This window comes from Bombus huntii, chromosome 14 (assembly GCF_024542735.1).
Source record: "Bombus huntii isolate Logan2020A chromosome 14, iyBomHunt1.1, whole genome shotgun sequence".
Lineage (NCBI taxonomy): Eukaryota > Metazoa > Arthropoda > Insecta > Hymenoptera > Apidae > Bombus > Bombus huntii.
In genome coordinates, this window is record NC_066251.1 from 5387870 (window position 1) to 5411544 (window position 23675).

Below are 23675 nucleotides of genomic sequence, written 5' to 3' on the forward strand. Positions count from 1 at the left end.
ATTGTTTTAACTCCAAACACATTTTACTTCGCAAAATTTTCACCTTATGTAAATTACACATTGATAACCTTGCACCTGGGTGCAGTTCCGTTTAGTAGTTTACACGGTACGGTGCCTTCCGTTGAATTTTAACGAGCTGCGTAATTCCAGTTATACAAATATTATTCTCTCGAGACGGACGGCGTAATGACTGACGGAATCATTAAACATCGTTCGAGTAAACAGCCGTCGACGTGGAAGAGCGCGAACGTGGCACGCATCGAGCGCGTTAACCCGAGCCAAGGAAATGATCGTGGCTCTTTTTATTGCGTAATCGCGGTACTGGACAGGAAGGGCGTAAAACAGGACTGGTTAATTTTCGCGTTGAGTAATGCAACGATGCCTGGCTTCTTTTTTCACGCGTCAAACGGTTACCGTTAAACTTACGCTCGTCAATCTCACTTAATAGGCCCTGGTCATTAATCTGGCTACGTTCACGTGTACAGCATACAGCGTACAGGTAACCGGTCGCAAATGCGCGAACCGCGATTTTTAAGAAAATCAGTGCCTATCAACTAATCACTTTCGTCGATTAATTAACAGTGGCACAGCTGATCGTCGAGCCTGATGATCCAACAACCGTTACCATAACTTCGTCTAATAAATTAACTATTACCGATCATGGGAACGTTTCGTAACCGACCGTGGTACCTCGATCGTAAAATTTCACCCTCATTTCATGGATGGATTCCCTTTCTCTCTGTGCGGTCGCCGTTCCTCGTTCGTGTAATCGAATTAGTTCCTTCGCGATTTTTCTAGCAGTTACCTTAGTGATCGTTCACTGATCTGATACTCAAAATCACGTCGCTCCGTGCTTTCACGATAATCCAATAACGCGAAAAAATCATTTAAAGTCGTTCTTCGTGTTCTGGTAAAATGTAATGGGAGTAAGTACTTGCTTTTTTTCTATTGTATGATATGTTCGCGAAGATGTAAAGATAAAGGAATAGAAATTCTTCGTATTCCTCATATTGTATATATTTCATGCGGTTTTCCAGTCTCGTCTATTCGAACTTCGAGCACTCAGGATGTAATTAAGTTGTAAAAAAATGAAGTTGAAGTTACAATTGAAACCAAATTCTCTAACTACAATTCGTAGTATGAATGTACTACGATACGATACTACAAAGCAGAGAGTTAACTCTTCTAAATCATTCTACACAATTCACTCAAGTGTTATGATCACTATGCACCAGAACGAATGCAAGTGAATCAACACACAACGCATATCGTTCACAGCAGGCGCAACATTCATTCCACTAACCTCAAATATCAGCAGCGATTGCCTCTAGGACAATCAATTATTTTGAGGAGTACTTCTGGCGTGGCTCCCTTTATTCGTCTCTTCGTTCTCCCCTAAAAGAGAGAGTGTGCCGCCCTCCCGCATGAAACGTCCCAATTGCAAGTGGCTCTCGCGGAAACAAAACGAAAGAAACGTGATTTACCGATGTCGGGAGCGGGATCGACGGATAGAGAGACAGGCGAATGCTGGTCACGTGCGAAACCGTCGTAAATCGACGAAAAAATTTTCTCCAACGATGCACCAGGGACCAGAGGTTTAATAAGAGGCAGGTATATACGAGACGTTCGGAAAATTGAATGGAAACCTTGAATAAGGGTATACAGCACATTTTGAACAAATTTGAATTATAGCGATGAACAAAGAAATGTTTCAAATCGGTACTCTATCGTGTGAATAATTTTTCTCCTAAATAATTTCTACCATATTAGTGAGAGTAACCTATTCTAGGCTATATACATATGTATTACATTTAGTAATTAATCTTGTCAAATATAATTTGTGAAATTACGATGTGATTTCGTACGACTTATCTCTTCAATTTTGTCCTGTCTGGTAGTCTGTAACAGTAAAGTATCGTTCTACCATACTGACGATACAGTCCCTGACGATTGTTTTAGTATACACAGATTGCAGATATTTCATCCGGTAGGCGTGTAATGTTGAACACAAGAAGCTGTGTCTGCAATTTACAGAACAGTGTACCGAGAAGGTGTCCGAAATTTACGAAACAGCGCAATTTAAAAACCACTTCCTCCCGAAATATACCAAATTAGACCCCCTTATTCGTAGTTTCCATTCAATTCCTGGAGAAATTTTAACCTCCAACGATACGTTAGATTTTACGATAGCCCGACTTCCTCGCGAGATATTATTTCACCGGGCTGGGCGTGTTAAGTGCGGCGAGCGCGGATCGCGTTTATTCCTTTTTAGGTATTTACGATGTTCCACAGCGGAATAATGAAAAGGATACCGGGCACAGTCGATTATGCGCAAAAGTAACTGCATAGCGGTAAGTGAAAAGGAAGAAGCCGATTGGCGACTACCGACGCCGCTTGAATGTATAATTTCCATTCCCAATGGAAACGTGCATATTCTCTCTGTACTGTGGAAATATTACCACGCAAGCTTTATAGGAATGTAATTTACTCGTTTGAAGCATTTTGAATCAAACATCGTGAAATAACTTGATCTTTTCTAATCATTAGTTGCATCGTTGTGAAAAAGTCGTTCAAAGAATAAAATGCCATAAAATACGATCGGTTAAAGAGATATGTGAACCGTAGAACGACACCTGGTTTCCATATTGGAGCGTGTGTGTCGATGACAGAAATTTATCGATCAATCGTTAACAGTCGTGAAAGATATCCTCTGGGGGATTCATTACACGCCCCCCAACGATGATAACGGCAACGTGCACTGCGATTTAAATGCGTGCATACATGGCAAACACCCCAATGGAGACGCGTGCTGCGTTCAATGGACATTCAGGAACAATCCATTTAACCCTTATTAGGTCAGTGTCAATGGCCAAGATTGAAACGCCAGCGAAACGGGTTTCGCCGCTGGTATAACACGAGCAGCGCGTTTTCAACGCGATTTCGAAACCGCGGTTGCATAATGCATAACAAGTGAAAAGGAATTGTCGTAGCGTCTCGTAACGTAGCATCAAATTATCGATGTTTTATACCGTAACGAGAATGAAATTTTAATCGACTCGGTGCAAACTCGAGACGTGTTTTAAGAAGAGGACAGTCCTTCAGTGACAACGTTATTCAATTTTTAATATTGCACAACGATCTAACGTGCGTTGTAGTCATTTTCTAGGGAAAAGTTAATAAAACAAATACTTTTTTCATTCTTTTCATCGCGGAAGATAAGAATCTTAGAAATCAGAGTTACAGAGTTAACTTTCCATTTTATTTTCATACTAGTAAAAACAAATCGCAGTCATCTCAAATGCTATGGTATAATTACAAGTGGAATTAAACGGGCATAAATAGCCCGCCTTTTCATCCTCTACAATTCTCTGTACTTCTCCTTTTTGCTACGTTTTATTACAGAGATTGTTGTTCGCTGTTGCCCAAATGAACTCCGGACTCATATACGCTATACATATACGCAAGGAGCTTCGTGATCCGATGGAGAGATCTCACGACCGAGAAGCTTTGTTTGCGGCGCGAAATTTTGCTCAGACACACTTCAGAGTATCCCATGATCTCTCGGCTCTTCAAATATTCATGAGTGAACCAGCCGAACGAGCATATCCGATGCACTCCGAACGCATCCCAGACTCCAGTTCTTCCCTCCCATCCGTGCCGGCTCTTTGACCTCAGCACCATTCTGCATAACGGTGCATCGGCCTGGACGTTTGCCTATTATGTCACTATATTCGCTAAAGGATGCTGTGTACCGTAACTATAGCCTGGATAGAAGTTTCTTGAATTTTCCGAATCCGCGCACGATCGCCACCTTTACGGCATAAAACGGAATTCTATACAAGACGAAGAAAGAAATAAACCGTGCCTGGTTTCAGAAACTTTGACTTATTGTATAGGATAAAATTATACAATACGTGCCACCATTGCTTTATGCGTACAGATAGGGATGCGCTGTTGTAAACGGTATGTTCAAATATCTTAATCATCGGTGGAATTATTTGTTTAAAAAAGATACGGTATTGTATCGATTAGAGTAAGTATAGGTATTAAGTACTTCTGCTGCAAAAAGATGATGTATATTTTTTATAATACATTTATATTTTTGAGAAATATTTTATGTTTATTATCGTTTCTTCATAAATACATAAAATTACGAGGAGTAATAACAATTATTAATATTATCTGATAGAGACGATAAAAAATTACTACAAAATCATTTTATTGATGTTCCTTTAACAGCACGAGTATTATATAGTTCTAGCCTATGCAATAACGGACAGATTCATCATAAGGATGTACCCATAGTATTTACGGCCTATCAAACTTCATACTGAATTCCTACCGCTTCTCATGTTTCCTCTTAATGCACTTGCAAGTATACACACAGCTATTTCGTGATTTATATTCGAAATAAAATTTAATGCTGAACCGAGCATGTACGACTATATTATTGACAGATTCATCGATACCAACCCCTATTCGAGGGGTGAAACCGATTACCATAAGAAAATCACTGTCAAGTTCACGGGCAACCCATATTGTTTCGCTTTTCTGGGGTTGCTTGCTTACTATCCTAATAGCTTCATTTAAATTTCCATGTTAATATTCAATCTGCTTTCTTTTTGCTTTTTTTTTAGTTTGAAGCTGTGAGTTTGCTCTCTACTGTCTACCCCCTGTTTACTAAAAATATTCTGCAAGTATCTAATAATAAAAAGGCTATAGATAAATATATAACAATTAATTATGAACAATAAATAGAATTTTACAAAGGCGGGGACATATCTAACTAAATTCTTGGACAATGCAGCTAAAGAATAGCAACATCTGGCTTAAATTATATTCAACTTCGAAAGCAGAGATAATCCTTGCTACTATATAATTTTTTTATCGCTCAAAGGTAGCAGGGATCGCAGCCTCAACCTGTTATTTGCGATTCGTTTCGTACCGAAAGACTCCTCTACTTGCAACTTCATGCTGTTTCGGAGCATACACTCCCCGGTTTACTTTACACTAATTGGCAGTAATCACTGCTTGACTCCGGTTCATGGGAAAGAGGGTAGCACTGCCACGAGACGTCTAAGGTGTCCAATTTCTCTCAAAGACATGACTTCGTAACCTTCACTCTTCTCAAACCTCGAGTGTATGTACTTAACGTCTGTCAAGAAATTCCTGGCGCAATCGCTCACACGATACGCAAGACGTTGAATCACAGACATCTAACGTCCTACTTGAATATGTATCTGTTGATTAATCCTTACTAATCCAACAAGCGTATAATTAAATTCCAATCTTTATATTTTAAACTTTTATACAATTTTCAATGTAAAGATATTCAAAGAATGGGATACGAAGGGAACAGTTCCACTCTCCAGTAGTAGTTTCCAATAAACATTTACACTTTTGAATATGGAACTCCTACCTCTTTCCTTATCCAATAAATATGATTTAAATATCGCAGCTGTCTCCTTGTTACTGCAAATCTTTCAATTATCAATCGATAAAGAATAAGCCAGAAATCCATCGGAAAGGAAAACTGGAAAATTCATTGACAATGGAAACAAAGACATCACAGGGTAAAACAATCGAAAACGAATCGTGAATATCCAGTCAGACGATCGCAAACACCTGCTCGCTTCCAATAATTTCGCTTTCCAATCGAAGGGTCTGCTGCAATAAGATGGTATTTTCACTTTCCGGTAATTTGAGTAAGTCGACGAGAAGCAAAGTCAAACCATTTTTTTTTCAAGCATGCTACAGATTTGTAGTCAACTAACATTCGAGGTAATAAACTTGTATATTTTTATGTGAAGCCATCTTCTGATAAACGCTATTTAGATAATGTCTCTTTATTGGTGCAAATCTTTTAGTAGGTAAAAGAAATGCACGAATGGATACCAGTATATCCAGTTGCCTGCGCAGTAGTTAAACTGACAATACCAATCACCGGTCTTATCAAGTTTCGAACGAAGGAAACGCGTTCCTCATCATGCTAATAGCCAGAGAAAAGAAACTGAGCGTGTTCGTCGGTTGACTCTGTCCGAGAAAAAGAATTGACGACGGGGAGAACGATTCCGAGAATCAAAGGGTAAGATCACTCGCCACTAAAGGCCGTTTACAGCCTCGAGAGGGACTCCTCTCGCTCTTTCGACTCCCTTGAACCAGGAAGGTAAGTGAAAAGAAATAGAAGAATTAGAACCATAGAAATCGTTAAAACGTGCATGCTCGCGTTACTCGCATGTCTCGTCGTCTCTCTCCTTCATCGAGGTATTCCCTTCCCCGATACTTTCTCGTTTCGACGGCGTGTACACAGATCGTTTGCACACGCATCGTATGCTGCTATTTATGCCTATGTCTACTTATGTACGAAGCAGTCAGCACGTACGTGCCGAGCACGTAATATATCGCGTGTCCCAATCGAACTCTGCCACCCTAAAACTTCTCTCTCTTTCTATTCTCGATTCTCCTTTCCTATACAAATGGAAGCGAGGGTCTCTCAACAAATAGACCTGCCGCGTCGCCTGGAAATGGTTGTAGCCTGTGCGAGCAAACACGTACGACCGTTTCGAAGATCGTGTTATTTTTACGCCCATCGCTGTTCCTTTTCTCCGTCGTTCTTTTGGTAAATATACGAGAAACCTGTGGTTAAATGAGTCTTCAAATGGCTTATATCGAATGTTTGCTCGTTGTATCGGCACATGCCAATTATTCGACCTATTCTAATGAATTCTAGTGGGCATAAGAGGTTTTACGATGTATCGAAAATCGTAGTGCAAGAGGAAAGTGGTTAGTTTCTCGGGTAATATAAAAAACACGTCAGAAATATGGAATGATAGTTTATAGGATTTATACGTAGCTTCGTTTTCGATACCTACAGAAGTCTTTAATTTGAAAATTTATTGAACGCGCGTACTTGACTAATTCCTGGTTGAATACGAATACATAATCGATGGGAGCTTATGCTAATTCTATATTCTATTATACGTGAAAATAAATCGGAAGTACGCAGTAAAATCTTTTCATTTGAAACTTGCTTCTCAAGAAAATCAAATTTGAAAATTTAAGTATGCGTGTACCAGGCTAATTCTCGATGAAACCTGTTTAAATTCGATTTGAAGTTTCACATAAAAAAGAAGAAACTCTACATATTATGATCACCTAACGTTAACCACAAATGACTTGGATACACGATTATGATTTTCATATTTTAAGAATCTAAATAGTTTTAAGGATATCGTCGTGAGTTTTTCGGATTGGAAGGTTATAAAGTTTGAAAGGCAAACGAGAGAATAAGTCGATCTTACTTTTTGGTTATTCTACCTCAGACGCAAAGGTAACAATCTTATTTTATAGTGTGGAACAGCCGATCAACGCTATCTCCTGATAATTGCACGTTCGATTCAAGTGTATCCTGCTCGTGATCGGCGATCGACCAGATCGATCCAAGTAGAACAAGTAATTACAAACAGAGTGGACAAACGCCGCCTCGTTTGTTGCCAACGTTAACGGCTCACCGATTCCCACCTTCGACCGCAATCATCCATTCCCGTTTCTTTCTCCAATCAATTACCAGAGCGGCAACTATTCTTCTCGGAATGGTAGCCTTCGAATCGATTCAGTTGACTAAGCAGGCTGGTTAAGCGCAATTAAGAAAATCATCGCGGGAACAAGAGAATCCGCGAAAGAGCAAGAGGAACGAAGAGGAAACGAGAATGGAGCCGAAGAACCTATTCTCGATGTAATGATCTATGATGAAATAAGCCGTACATCTTAACACTATGAAGATACACTAATCGTGTACTAATCGTTAGTGTATAATCTGTTGTATACGACTTTCTCAGAAGCCAATTAATTCTCTTAATTTCATCGCGCAAGTACACGATTAAAATTCATTTCTCAAGGAACAATTTACAAGAGTCAAGAAACAGGTTATTTTCATAAGCGAATTCATTGGAAGAAGATTACCTAAATGGTAAATCTGAAACACAGCGTTCGTATCACCATCGTTTGTAGTTTTCGATTTATGGAGTTGATCAGTGTGACTTCTGAAAGGTACATATATTATCATTCATAGGTATTCAGATACTTTTTTAGACTTGTAGTAATAGTGTCTATATGCATGTTATCAAAATGTACAACCTAGTGTATTTAATAACTAGAAGCAGCATTTACTAGCTTCTTATGGGGATAAAAGGCCACAAATTTAAAGCCTAATACATAATAAAGCCCATTATTAAAAAATAAAAAATTAGACATATAATGTTAACAGTCTTGGTATCAATTTAGAAGAATCTTTTTTTTATTTAGCGCACTAGTTCAACGATTAACTTGACTATCCTGAAAATAATAAAGAGATTTTCAAATAGCAAAACAGTTTCATAATAATTACTACGCAGATATTGCTACTGAATAACACTGTTATGAATGCAAATCAGTGATACAATTAGCACTGTGTTGCAATTTTGCAAGGTTAACGCTATGCTATTTGACATACTTATTGGATATCTAATAACATATGCATGCAGGTATAAAGATTGCGAGATTTCCATCTTACAGTTCTCATCATTGAAACGTAATCAGCACTAGATCTTATATTTCTAACAATACAACGTGTAACACATATTAGCGAGTGATTCTATTATTGGAAACATGAATCCATCAAATCTTATAGAGTTAATAATTCATATTCATATTGAAAGAGCGCATGTAAAATACGCAAAAAGCTTCGCTACAATAATTACTCCGTAAGAACATTGCAGGTACTGAAGATTCAGCAATGAAAATCCAATTTACAGCATACGTGTTAAACACGTTCGATCGTATACGCGTGTGCCACCTTTTCTTTCTTTTGCTTCGTTTTTTTTTCTTTCCCCTCTACTAGAACAGAGTCCTGCCAGTCTCTTTCACCCCCTATGGTCGGTGACTAACACACAAAGCAGACGGTGCCCTTACCGTAAATCGCCGGCACACAGAAGAGAAACAAGGAGCACACGGTGTGTGGTGAGCTCGTGCTCGTATACGTGTGTATACGTGTTTTACTGCGTGGGCGACCCCTCCGAATCGCGTATCGAGTGCCGACGAACTAACAGAAAAAGTGCACAGTGCACTTACACCTTCAAGACGAGCCTTAAATTACGATACACTTATGAAAATTTAACTACCCCGTTTTCAACTCGTAACGAGTTTCGATCGAACGCCTGGAATTTCCACCGGCAAGTCAATTACACCATACTATAGATGCTCATTGGAGCGCGAGTTATATAGTTTGCAAATGGATATTCAGAAACGTTCAGTACCTGATTAAATTCGTTCTCTGCTACTGAAGTATAACGTTACGTTGATTTAATCAGCTACAACTTAATTGATGCAAAATCATATTTTTATAAGCATAACTAGAAAAACTAAACCTACGTTTGTCTCATCCTTCAAATGTCATAATGGATACTTCACTTTCAGTATCCTGTATATTTTTGCATATCATACATTTTATGCGTTTAAATATCCTATAAATACATAAACAGCATCATGTCTGGCAATGATCATAGACCAAATTGTTGAATACTTACTTTTGCATATTTTGATAAAAAGCTCTGGAAAGATGAATGAAACAGTAAGCAACGAGGTTAGAGTGAACATTATTACTTAACAGATATCTCTGATGAGAAAGATATGCAAAGGTCCTAGTGAAGTGAAATCATATTATACCAACAACGGGCGTATTTCAGCGAATCTCTGATTTAGCCTGGTAAAATCGTCCTGCGAATTTTTTCAGAAATATGGTACGTCAAACTGGGGCATAACGCACTCAACGCACCCACTATTTTCCAGTCCAATCAATCCCTGTGTCGCTATCAATATTCGTGACTGCCTCGTCCTGCGCGATGACGATAATCCCGTCGTAAAAATGATTTACGCGTCCTGTGTAATTTCCCTATCCTTCCATCAAATGTATCGCCATAAAGGAAGGATACTTAACGATTAATGCAGATCACTGCAGGACCTTCGTGCTTCTACTCTGCTTCCATGAAGTCAATAATTTATTACGATGGGCTTTGGCTCGAGCCAGAGTCAATATTGACCGAGCTGGGATAGAGGCTACGGCGCCGTTCGTCGTGGCCTACAACAAATTCAATCGAAAAGAGACTATCCTTAAATATTTGCTGCTGCTTTCTCCAGTTCGCTTCTCTCGGTTGCCGGATAAAGTCGAAAAAGAAAGGGTAAGAGAAAAAATGAAAAAGGAGGGTGGAAAGAGCCTTTCGAAACGCGACCGGACGAGCCAATCAATATATATTTCGATGATCAAACAGGAGCAAAGATAGACCATTGTTACGGCGTTAAAACTGATCGGGGAAATCCAAGAGAAGACCCCAAGATTTATGACGCTACCCGGCCATTATGGATTTTCGATATTTCCTGCTCGACAGGAGAAAACTACTCCTCCCTCGACCGTCCGCCACTGAATGAACTTCGAGTTAATTCTTTGACAACGCGTCACAAAGCACGTTCGTGGTTTAGACCCCAAAAATTCCACGCGATATCCTGTCCGATCGAAATACGTGGAAAGAAGAGTCGAAACGCGTATCTTATCGAGACACGAACGTGGTCGAAGGAAATTTGGAAGATCGAGACAGGAAGTGGCTCGATTCGTCGTTTCCTCGAACAACGGGAATCACTTGCTACGTCTAGCGAAAACGTTCCACGTTGTTCTGGAACATTTTTGCCCACAATACGTAAAGAAAACTTAAGACTTGAATTACCAAATATTCATAATCGAAAAAAAATGTGTACAAGTGGTGTTTCATAGGAATAAACCGAAGAACTAGCAGATATCTATATTTGAAAGAGAAAGTTTATCAAACGAATCTTACCTTGCGATCGAGCACATGCTGCGACGGTATTTCTTTTTGAATGAAATGCAGGTCAAGCACAAGCTCCTTTATATTGGGCCTGGATCGTCAAGTTCTCTTGTGAATGTTGAAGCACCATTAATACCCGAACCAAACCAAACGAGCGCGCGACAACGACTGAGTGGAGGCAGCAGGAGCACGAGTTAAGAGTAGTACGAAGAGTGTCGGTAACCACCGAAGACGCCCGAAGTCGCATTCGAAAAGCCGATTCTTGTCAACTCGCGACCCTATCGTTTTCAACCCTTTCGTTTTATCCCTAATTAAGATTGGTAAACACAGGTCTCCGGTGACTTTTGACTTTTGTAGATGCGTCGTCGCGTACATATCGCTACCTTGCGCGCAAACACGACGAAAGTGTCAGATCCCTCCAGCGTTTTACAAAAATATTATCTGAAGAATTTAAAGATATTCGTGCGTAGGCGTGGTAGAATTATGTACTGTGATGACAATTAAATAAAAGCTAAGGTGATGTTGAGATGATCGACTATCAGAAATTTCGAGAATGTAGAACTGTCTATGTGTCATATTTGAAATAAAAATTGTCTAATCGAAAATTCTGACTATCAGAAGTTGTAAAACTACTGCCAGCTGAATGTAGAATGAAAGTAGAAATTAGAATATTATTCAAAGGTAAGCCTGATGTCTTTAAAGCAAACAAGCTTTAAAAACGTCTGCACCGCGCTAATGAGAAACATAATTATTCAAATACAAAGCGTGGAACTTGAAAAAAGAAACTTATAACATTCTTATCTTTAATTGGAAAATCTCACAGATTTCATAAAATTAGGGATCTCGAAGATATTACGATCATGAATTAAGATATTGTTCCAATTAAATCTTCCGAGTAAATGAGTTTAAGAGTCTTTCCTCCAACTCGCTAGAAACTAATACTGATGATTGCTGAAATAAGAGAAAGTAAAATTGAAGATTTGTTATTGCTCTTAACGCATAAAGGAGAAAAAAATATGGGTACTTACTTATGCATCTCTAAACTTGTTGCGACTGGGGTACACCATCGAGGAAGCTAAGAATGTCCGTCTGTATTAACCGATGCAGCGGTACGCGATATAGTTTGTAACATATGAAAGGAGGGCCGATCGTTTTCCACAGAGCGTGTTCGCATCAGGCAGCACACTGGTTCTGCATGCCCGTGTGCATTCGCGACGGAGTCGAGGATGCCATTGCACTCGTAAAACATGAATTATACGTACGACACAACATTCAATGATGTCTTTATTGCGACCGATGCCGTCTACACAACGAGTATATATCCCTTCTAACAACGGTGTGTTTAAATCGACGAGATATCTCAAATTCCAGCACACGTGTTAACATAAAGACCGATATTTCTAGCGCGTTTCCTTTCAAAAATATCTCTCAACGTGCGTTACCAGAAACCACGATAACATGTCTATGCTAACACGCTTCCCTTTGAGTATACAGTGAAACGAATCACTCTTCCTCGAAACGGTATCTGTTGACGTAAGTCATTTTCATAAAAGTAGAACAACGTACTTCCCTCGGTTCTTCGTGCATGGCTTACGATAAAAAACTACTTGAACAGATGTCGATGGCGAAGAACGCTCACCTCATGCATACTGATAGGTCCTGCGACACTTTGAATCATCCCGAAATCTGTATTGTATATGTGGCGACCAATTCTAATCACTTCGGATACGATTCGAAGCTTAAAACTCTTGGAAGTCTTGATAAGTCTTGAGAAGTCTTGAGTTCTTGAAATATTGAAAGCTTGCGAAGTATTGAAGGTCTTCAAAGTCTTGAACATCTTGAAACTCTCAAGAGTTTCGATAGGTTTCGAAAGCTCGATGAGTACTGAATATATTACAAGCTTCTTGCCCACTTCTGTTCGAACAGTACTTTTGACGTAAAATATTAAAGAAAATCCGGAAGCTTTGAGTTATTACCATACATACATTCATTTCAAGACGATCAACATTTTTAAGACTATCAAAATTTTAAAGAATCGAGATCTTATCAGAACTTCCAAGAGTTTTAAGCTTCGAGTCACGTTCGAAATGATTCGAACTTTTGGCCATATTATTATTATTATGATTACTATCAACGAGGTAAACAAAGATTTGATGCGGAGAAAAATAGATTACACATTAATATTTACAAAATGAAGAAAAGAGAAAGAGAAATACATACACGGAGATTCGAAAGTAGCGATGAAATAAATACAATAAAAACTGAAGTATATGTTCTAAGAAGTGCTTCAAGGACAATTTGAATTATCCAAAAAGATCGATATCATAATGTACTTATATAATGACTTAATAAATAAATAATAAAATAATGGCATAATGACTTAACAAAGTGGACAATTCCCTTAATGGATTTAAAATAGCCACAAGTACAATATGCACAAGGGAGTAATTTCTCAACGACCTAGGAGGTACGTAAAGAGACAACAATCGAATGATGGCGGAACAAGATATAAGACCTTTGGCTACCTTACTTACGAACACGATATCAGGAAATTTTCTTCTATTACTCCATGTCGGAAGATTAAGATTATTTAGCACTACGTGGTATTTGTGAGTGCCGAAAGGCATAACGTGATGATGTCCGCTATGTCTGGCAGCGAGTTTTAAGAATTCATACTGAACACTCTCAACCTAACTGATGTGGATATACCCATACAGATACATGGACAGATTCGAAGCGATTCGAACTGTTTCGGATTTCATTATTATTCATGCATCAGGGAATCGGTAAAAGTACGGGACGAAAAACGCAAGCAGGAACTTTTCAGGGTAGACGGAAATTTAATTAAAGTTTAACTAGCTAAAAAACGAGTACAATTTATACTTTTTCAACGAATGAATCCGTAGGGATGCTGATCGACCGCAGATCCAATCACCACGTATCGAATATCGTTCCTTTTTCAAGGCGTTACCCGAACGAGTATTTGAGCGACGAATTCCATCGAGTTCGATCAAACGACCTCTTCTGATCAAACGCTCTCTTTCATAGCATCTTTCGAAGCAAAGGGAAACCTATTGATTCCTTAATCGCTTGCTCAAGCTGTTGTAACATTTAATGTTGCTCAGCGTCGAGGACCAACTGCGCTGCAGCCAACGAAGCAATTAAACTTCAGCGACGAACAGGAAGCAAGCACCATACATACGACCATATCTTTTATGCAAACACACCCTTTATGTGTAAATCCAATTTTTCCACGCGCCATATGTTGTAGGCGGTTTACGTAATCCTAGGATAGGAAGAGATACGAAAACGGGGCCACATGGTTGGAACCGAGATGGCGAGGTTAGACACATTCTTCAAGATTATCTGTGAAGGAAAAACAGTTACGATAGCCGTTTTCATTGTGAAAATATTCACAATGAAGAATGAGAATCTGTAGAGGATGGCGATCGAACGCGTTTCTTTTACCCTCGAAATCTCGGAACAGAGAGAAGGAAGAAAAAAAATGGTACAGTGGCTCACGAAGGTATTTGGATACTTATTGAGATATTTTGTGAGTGCGTTATATGAAATATTTTGAAATTCCATTAGTAATAAGACGCGATTATATTGAAACGAATTGGAAAATGCATACAGATAAAAGTTATACGAAATTACAAGAGCTTTATGCAAATAGATGATAAATTCATGACGTTCTGTTAAAAATTTTTCAAGTATTTAAAAAAAGGCGTAAAAACACATTTAATTCCACGACCAAAAGAAGAGACATTTCGGATGTGAAACTGGTTGGAAAATATTGAATTTACAAATTACTCTTCTATAAAAGACAAGAAATGTGACTCATTATGTCTTCCATTCATGGCCTTTAAATGTTTTCTGACTCCTACATACATTTCCAAATTACTCTCAGATTAGATCAACATAATTACAATAGTCGTGTCTTGTTACGGTATTCATGAAATTTCAAAAAGTTTCGTCTAATCTAAGCTAAGGAGTCGAATAGTGCCATTGTATATAAGAATAGGAGGGTCGTGCGAGGCCTTTTGAACCTATGAAATATTTAGCATTTCTCGATGTGGCGGGCAGTAAATAATTTTGTAGCCGAGTCAGGACCAATGGTCCCTTTTTCTTTTTCTCCAAGGCACGTGCATAAGATATGCATCACGTGGCGGTTTTGCTCGCTTTTCTCGCGCGCCATGCACGAATTCGAGAAGAGCCTTCGCTCTTTTCGATCGTAAATAAGCGAACGCTTTCTATTCCCCTTTTTTAAACCGCGATGCATTCGACTACATGCCACGAGCTCTCTGCCCGACCTTTCCCCATTCCCAGTACACCCTTGTCGCCTTTTTCCCCCTCTTGTAGACTGACCAGTCGCTCCATGGTGCTTTCTTAACGCGTCATAAAAACGAGACAACGTACTCTACCGACTTGTCGTCTTTTTGTTTCGAGAATATCTGCGCGACACGTGCTACGCCAACCGCGGAGAAACACTCATTAACATTCGTGCTACTATGATTTCTCTCTTTCTTCCACACTTTCACTCCTCGTGCGATTCGTTACGATACAGATGAAAAGAAATTAACTGATAGGTCGAATAAATCAGACGAACACGACAGAAAAGAATGGAGAAAGTTTTCTGTATAACCAAATCGTAAAGAAACCCTGTGTCTCGTTCCTTCGAGGTTATATCTTCTTAGATAATCGCATTCTACATCGCATTCCGAGATAAAATTACGATTCTTTAATATCTATCACGATTCTGGATCAGGAGTATTCTCATTAATTGCGGTCAGCAGTACACTGCGTTTGCGACGTGAAAATAAAGTAACCCCCTTTTATCGATGTAGCTGCCATTAAAACGATTGCAACGCGTACCAATCTAATTCCGTTAAAACGCTTCTGCTACGTGTTTTCCCCGGCTTAATCTCGTAACCATGACTTCGCGTCTCCCTTGCAAAGCTTGGCTATTGAGAATCTTTCTCTCGAACCAATGGTAATTTGTAGAAGAAAACGATGACGTGTCCATAAACAAGGAAAAATCAACGTTTAGGACATTTTATCGATGACTATAATCCGATTAATGGGATAAATTCGTCGAGTCGTTGCAGGAAAATATGTTCCATAAATCTGAAGTAAAATCAGCGACAGGGATCTCCGAGTATCGTCGAAAGAAATCCACCATGTCGAATAACCTGTACGTATCACCATGTTTGATCGGCAAATTTCAAAAGTGAGTTACAGGACTCGTATATAAATCAAAATATGTCAAACGCGATAAAGAATTTCAAATTAACCGCGTCGAATTACCGTGATCACGAGTAAGACGGCGGAAGTCGGAGAAAATTACTGTAATTAACCCATCAAGCGTCAACCCTTTTCTCCTTATACATATAATTCCATAGATTTTAATCGCTTTCAGTGTATTTAATCAAAAGGTATTTTTAAAATACCTAATATGAAAGAATCCTCATCTGGAGGTCGTGATCGATGATACAAAATTTACATTTTCTTCTTACCGCTTCCTGGCATTAATAGCGGCACAAATGAACCAGTTCATTCTGTACTTGTTGCACAAATTAATTTTATAGGATTACGTATAGCTCTTTTATTATTAGGCTGGTGTATATGAAATGTCGTTTTTTTAGAATAAAAGTTTAACATCCCGTAGTTGCTTCGATAGCGATCCAAATAAATCCAAGTAAATTCCGCATGAATCAATGCATTTTTCTAACGGTGAACTAGTTTCGTTACTTCAGATTTATAAGAGATATTAGCTGTAAGATTCTAACATTAGAAAATTCCCGAAATGGAGCTATTACGGTTTCTTTTAAAACAATTTCTGCATTAGAAAATAATTAGGTGAAATAGAGAAAGACTTTAATCTTCCCAACATACTAAATTTACGCTTCCAACATCTTGCACGCCATTTTCTTCACAAATCTCATAACAATCTCAAAAATATTCTGATTATTACAAGTACAGTTACATTTTAATCGCAAGTTTCCCCAATACTGAATATACGTGATTTATAATAAATTTCTTCCTCCTTGATGCGATTGATAATTACTGCGTTGATAGATTAAAAGTAAATGGATAAGTTTGGCTCATCAAGTTCAAACGTGAAAGAAACACGTATCACGTGCACCAATGTAATATGTAAAATTGTATATTCTTATCTGAGAATTCAGATATGATTGATGAAGAAGCGAATAAAGTTAGCTTATTCAAATTACAAGTTCTCACAAAGCATAAAATACCATTCATTAAACGTGTCTGACACGACGTACAAAAAGTTTTATCCATTTCTGAGAATAAAAATTTTTAAGACGCTGATCCTATAAATTGTTGCCTTTCAACCTAAACCGCTATCAATGCCAAGAATCGTTATAATCCTTCAAATGGAAACCACAGCTAATGGATTAGCGTGTCGAATTAAACCTCAACATCGAGTTTCTTGGTCATCGTTACTCCATTCCGATTCATCCCAGGTTACATATAAATCCGGCTGCATATTGGCAGGAAATTGTAAAGTTTCATTATACTGGCTACATAGGCGACGTCCGTAATTCGAGTTCCAATGAATAATTCATGCAATTCGACGCGATTGTCGCCGAAACGGTTAACGCGACTCTTGCAAAGTTCTTTTCCTGTGTTCGGCCGACGTTCTCTCTATTCACTGTAATTTCTCGCAAATTGCTTGTCACGATGAATTAACCGATACCACTCGGTTTGCGCGCGTTTTACCGACGTAACGGAAATAAATGTTCCGTAACGGTACGTATGTCAATCGTGGATGATCAAACGGTAGCACTGGATTAAAAGGTTCGTTTCATACTTCGTGGCTTCGTACCTTTCAGCTCATTTGTGCCACACGTCCTGTTTTCTTTTGACGTTCTTATCCACAAAGTTAATTATAGGAGCAGCGAAATTATTCTACATGAACAAGTAGCTTCTATATTGGACGATGTGCTTTCACGGTAATCGTCAATTAATGGCCCTCCACCGTCACGGTTTTTACTTAAACTATATCGTGCAAAATAATCGCAGAAACTTTGGCTCGCGGTTTTGAAGTAGCGTAATCGATGTTTCGAAAACTCGTTTCCCCAGCTTATCCTTTTTTATCGCGTCGTTCGAGTAACTTCTTGCAGTTAGTCCAGATTTATTAAAATGTCAAGCCGTGTAATTTCGAGTATAAGTGGGTTAAACGCGACCCCCGTAAACGATTCGAGCAAAGTAACAGGCACTCAACGAACGTAACGACGAACAAACGAGTCCGTGGAGAACACGCATCCACGCATCCGGCGTAACGACACCGTTGTTACTTTTACACGCAATCATTATCGTTCCAAGGTCTCAAGGAAGGAAGCAAAAGTCCAACTTCTCGAAAAGCTCGACCAATGCCGCAGACAAGGAATTAGCGAAGAACAACAAAGCTGCTAAAGATACTAGATTAACCACGAACCTTCCTGACGATGCTGCGGTGCACTTTGGAAACTTTTATGGTATCCAAAAAAAATCGAACAAACCACGAGCTGGCAGAGTGAGAAGTCTTTTGGATTCTACCAGTCCATCATCGACTAGCTATAAACCAACGCCGAGACTAGAATTCACCAGGCAGATGGTTCAAAAGTAAGTGAACGAGGAAACACGATGAAATTTAGTGAGACCAAATTAAATTCTCGAGAGGTGACATCGATTCACATTCGACTGTCGTGATAATATTGGGAAGTTTGAAACAAACCCGAAAATGTTCGTAGAAGATACGTATTTAATGCAAGTATGTACTTTACAAAAATTTAGTACTTAGAAAGTACTTAGACAGTCCATTGCTCGTTATATTAATATGCATCAACATTCAATGACATCATCTTTGCCTTTGTTATATGTTCAAGATGAGTATTCATACTGTATGTTAATTTCTTACTAAATATATGTTTGCAATTAATATCTTACTACTTCTATATACATTGTCAACTTGGTTTCAAGTTTGATCAATATTAGCACGACAATCGTGCCTCGTTATAATGCTAATGAAATCTGAAAATATTTTATCTAACACATACAATATGTACGTAACAATTTTCTATAATAGGATAAGTAGGAAAGTACATAAATATATTTGTGTGCCGCTATGTATTCAGTTAAGACATGAGAAAATTGTATTGCGATTAATTCCCAGACTGGAACGAACAGCTGGCACGAAGGAATACGCGCGACAAGTGTCAGCCTTATTGGAGGAGACAGTCGAACCGGCGCATTTCAAGCTACATTCATTGCCGACCGAGAATTCGATTCCGGATGGAAGATACAATCCCACGGGATTCCCGCTCTGGTACAAGGAACCTTATAAAATGCCGTTAGTATTCCTCCAGTTGGTTACGTCATTCCATCTATTTCGTTACCGGTGGGATTGCACGCATTACCAGAAAATAGGATAGACTCTGAACCACTATAATGAGTTTCTTTCTCCGTTGAAAATGAGTAACGCGAGACACTAAATGGGAGGGACGATATCCAATATAATAGGATCGAAAAAGAAATTCTGGAAGGCTTGGATCGATACTATCTTCTACTACTCTAATACTCTAATATTCTAATGGACTTGAATTTTTAGGTTCGCCTCGGACGAGGTTTACAAACTTCTCGAGGAGAGGTTGGATAACGCCGAGGAAGGGAAGGCGAGAGATATTTTCAAAGAGGATTCTTCTGAGAGAAGTTCATTGGAAGAATGGAGCGAAGACGAAGAAGCAGGGTATGGAGAAAATTTCCAAGACGATGCAGCGATAAGCATTCTAACGAGAGAAAGATCTTCGATGAATTTACTGTCTAATGGATCGTCTTCTGTAACAGAAGCGAAAGACACGGACTCCAAGGAAAGCAATCAAATACTTCTCGATAAGAAACCAAGCAAATTAGTCTCGTTCCAACAACGCTGAACTGTAAAGTGGTGTTGCTCGTGAGTACGTGAAAAATAAAAAGAAATTCTGAATATAAATAGAAACATGAATTTCCTGTATATTAACTAGCGCAACCAAGACGTAAAGTAGAATTCTCAGGCGATGCAATAGTCCAAGAACTCGTAACAATGTTCGCTCGTTACCAGTATTCAGTCTTTTTAGACAGAAATAGACTAATTAGCATTTCGCTATTAATGATTCTACCGTTATCACAAGGTCTAAAGCGCGATGGGGAATATGTCTAGAAATTCATTTCCAACGCTAATTAGAAGCCTTGATTATTACTCGGTTGCGTACTTTGTAATTATGGGCTAGCAGATTGGTGTGAATCTAACGCTGTTATGAATTCATTAATTAATGATGGGGATCTTGCGAAAGGACGAGAAATGTACTAGGTGACGAATTACCGGATACTCTACGTGCTTTACTTCCGTCTATTCCGATCTTCTCAATTCTAACATTTTCTTTTTTACGTATTATCGTGATATAATAGTAATAAAAATGAACATTCGCAGAATACTTTTCAATAACCTCTTAAAGGAATATCCATCAAAATTACCGCTTTGTCAAAACGAATTAAAAGAAACAAGAATAGAGAAAAAGGTATGGGAACGTTTAACGGTGAAGAATTATAGTTGATATAAAAAATAATACAATACGGTATCATAAGGATAACGAATGATTCGACGTGGTTTCCCGTTTACTAAAAGAGGGTAGCATAACTCGAGCGGAGTGTTCGCATTGTTTTCGGTTCAGTGGAATTGCAAGAGGGCGCAGGATGGGGTTGGCATTTATCGATTATTCCGCCTACTAAGCCAAAGACGCTTTTCATGTACCTTTAACGTGATCGAAAATTAGATTTTCGTATCAAAGAGCATTTTGTGGAGGATAAGGAAGTAAAGCTGATCAATCATACTTCGATGAATTAAAAGGATAAAGAAACAAGAAAGAAGAACTTTCGAGCAGTTCTAAGAGGAAAACGTGATTTGTGTTTCTTTCTATGATTCAAATAGCCTGTCTTACAAGAGTAGTAGTATATACATTGGTTTATTTCTTCGTGAAACTGTACAGAATGGTCCACAGCGAATCGGAGACTTACATTAAATAAGTCACTTAACCATTGAGGCCATCAATTTGATCAAGTATCGTATAACTGGACGCATCGGATTAACTTACACCTGTGAAAAAAGGACATAGTCTGGTGAATATTATACGCAGTTCGCGGTTTAGCGACACGAAAATTCATAGATCCGTTCATAATCCAATGGAATCGGGCGAATGGCAGTTTGTATATCCGAGGGACTGAATTCTGTTGCGTTTAGAATAAATTGCTATACAAAGCTTCAATTAAAAATCTATCCGTTCCTTCTATTGTTCCCTTGCAGAAAATGTACGAGCAACCACTCCCATAAAGAGAAAAATTGCACCACTGCCCACTATCACGAGAAACTCGTTATCCTTGTACCTCTCCCCATTCTTGAACATAATCCAAGGCTACTGAAGTACAGTAAAATATATTCATCAATTTTTGATAGATAATAATACACGTTTCTCTGTATTTCTCTGTACTCCACGCAGTATGAATGTTTTTTTTTTTTTTTATTTTTTATTTTCTATTTTTAGAGCTTGACAAGGTTAGCTCCCATCAGATTGATACTTTCTAGGCCTTCCCTAGGTCTTCTTCCATGAGTAATACATTTCCAGGGGTCGATTGACGCGCCAGAATTTGTCGTTCACCTGTCTTAACGTTTGAGATCCACTTAAAACCACTAATTGACCAGGCGATGGTGCTATGTATATGCAAAAATTCAATAGCCTATCCGATTCTGATAATTCTGTATCCAGATCCAATGTTAGCCGCATGGCCAGGTACTTGCTCAGATGATCCACTATAAAAATTAATAGGGATTATTTCTTGATCTTCTCTGGATAGCCTTCTTAGATCCGTACGATTTTTTCGAATATTCACCTGTCGCGTTCGCCGTCGTCTTGATGTACCGAATGCTATTTTCCTTCAAAGCTTTTATGAGTGAATTATCTCCGGCCATTTCCGTAGGATGTGGTTTGAAAACGAGTTCGATTTCATTAAGCATTAAAGGCTCGCTCGGACCTTCACCCTCTGTGTCTACCATGGAATCACCACCACCGGTTTCAGCTTCTGCGCTAGATGAGTCATTCTCGGAATTTTGTAAACTTTTCTGTCGTTTCGGAGGTTTGGGAATTTGATTTGCTGGATTCGGTGATGGCGTGGTGGAATTTCTGGATGTTGTACCTGCAAATTGACGATTTTACTCACTACAGGCCCATCTATTCAGTCTATCCAAGCAGATACAGTAAAGTTATTACAAGCTACGTGCGACTAGAATTTTTTAAATTACCTCCACTACTATTATTTAAAGGTCCTGTTGTACTTTGAGACGAGTCACTTTGATTCGCAGCATTTGTAGCGTTTGGTGTTGCTGGGGCACTTGCATTTTGTGAATTGTTATAAGATGTCGCGTTGCTAGCATTCTCTGACTCGTTAGCATTCTTCCTAGACCTCTGAGAACGATTTTGGCTTTGTAATTTGATCCCCTCTGTAATAGAATTTACCAGTGCAGCCTGAGAATGCGACTTGTTCAGTTTTGCCAGTACCCTTTCTTGGTGTGCCTCGTACTCATCACGACTGGGATATATCTTAGAAATCAATAGATCGAAGTTAGGATCTGGTCTGAGAGACCTCTTGGATACCAATTTTTTCCTGCATGTCGGACATTCCTATAAACAGAATTTCACATCTTGTATATTTCCCAAAACCAACCTAATCTGTACCAGTAATTTAACTCACTAATAGCCATCTCAAAATGATAAAATCAGAATCACTGTCACAAAGGCCAATAAACAAAACAAATCAACTTCATTCAACATTCAAAACTAATAACTTATGAACTATCTTAGAGAATGAAGGATAAACACAACTTTCTGCATTATCAAATAAAACAGAAATCTAAATTCAATAATCAACAGAACATTCTACTTTTCTAACTAATATCATCGAAATAAAGACACAAACATTACACACAATATGAAACGTTATTTACGGTGCAGTTCAAAAACCATCGAATTTGACAGAAATAGATTGAAAATACGATCGCAATCTACTCTTCGTTAAAAAATTACTTCAACACTTGACTGCATAATTGATCTAAAACTACATATAAAAAGATAGAGTAGTATTTACATAAAAGCGTAATATATAGGGAAAAAGGAACAGTGACGTGATATTGACCAAGTACTAACATCAATTTTTTAGTGAAACAAGAAGTATCTAGATACTCTTCGTCTCGAGAGTAATCATATATTTAATAGTTATCGTCAGAACGATTCCGGAACATACACGTACCTTATTACCGCTTCTAAGTGCCGTAATAATACAATCGGAACAGAAACGATGTAGGCACTCCTTGGTAGTCATAGTCTTTTTAAGCATATCCAGACAAATTGGGCACATAAGCTCACTGTGCAAACTTCGTGGACTAACCGCGATTTCTGTACTATCAGTAATGGCATCCTGAGGCGTACGATGAAGCTCATACAACGATAATTCCCAAGTTTTGTTCAGGCCGACTTGCTCCGCGGAAGCCATCTTGACTACATACTAGCCATCAGCTGAAAAGCCTGTACACACCACATATAGCCGCCTGAATTTTACTAACGCCATCTTACGGCATCCCTGTGAAGTTTTAAACGCGATTCCGGACAGTAAGTTAAAAAAGCGGGCGACTACGAAAAAAGTTGTCTATGGTGCTTTTCCTCGTTTCCTTTTCCTGGGTTTCTTTCTTTTGTTTTATCCGTACATGGCATCCTGTAATTAGCATAATAAATA

At 38.6% G+C, this 23675-nt stretch overlaps 3 protein-coding genes across 3 annotated transcripts in view; 1 reads left to right on the forward strand and 2 right to left on the reverse strand.

Moving 5' to 3' along the window:
- LOC126873587 (uncharacterized) overlaps positions 1-11035 on the reverse strand; it is a 34857-nt gene extending 23822 nt beyond the window's left edge. Inside the window, exon 1 of the mRNA XM_050634629.1 lies at positions 10866-11035. Within this exon, the coding sequence (XP_050490586.1) occupies positions 10866-10882 (17 nt within the window). The 5' untranslated portion in view covers positions 10883-11035. The remainder of the gene's footprint in view (positions 1-10865) is intronic.
- Positions 11036-18020: 6985 nt separating this feature from the next.
- LOC126873405 (uncharacterized) lies at positions 18021-21150 on the forward strand. The gene is made up of 4 exons (XM_050634247.1): positions 18021-18032; positions 18094-18482; positions 19033-19209; positions 19468-21150. The coding sequence occupies exons 1-4, from the start codon at positions 18021-18023 to the stop codon at positions 19787-19789; spliced, it is 900 nt and encodes a 299-aa protein (XP_050490204.1). The 3' UTR covers positions 19790-21150.
- On the reverse strand, positions 20842-23483 carry LOC126873586 (E3 ubiquitin-protein ligase RING1). Its single transcript, XM_050634628.1, has 4 exons — positions 23193-23483; positions 22189-22567; positions 21780-22082; positions 20842-21699 (listed from the first exon to the last, which is right to left on the reverse strand). The coding sequence occupies exons 1-4, from the start codon at positions 23433-23435 to the stop codon at positions 21482-21484; spliced, it is 1143 nt and encodes a 380-aa protein (XP_050490585.1). The 5' UTR covers positions 23436-23483; the 3' UTR covers positions 20842-21481.
- Positions 23484-23675: the final 192 nt, after the last annotated feature.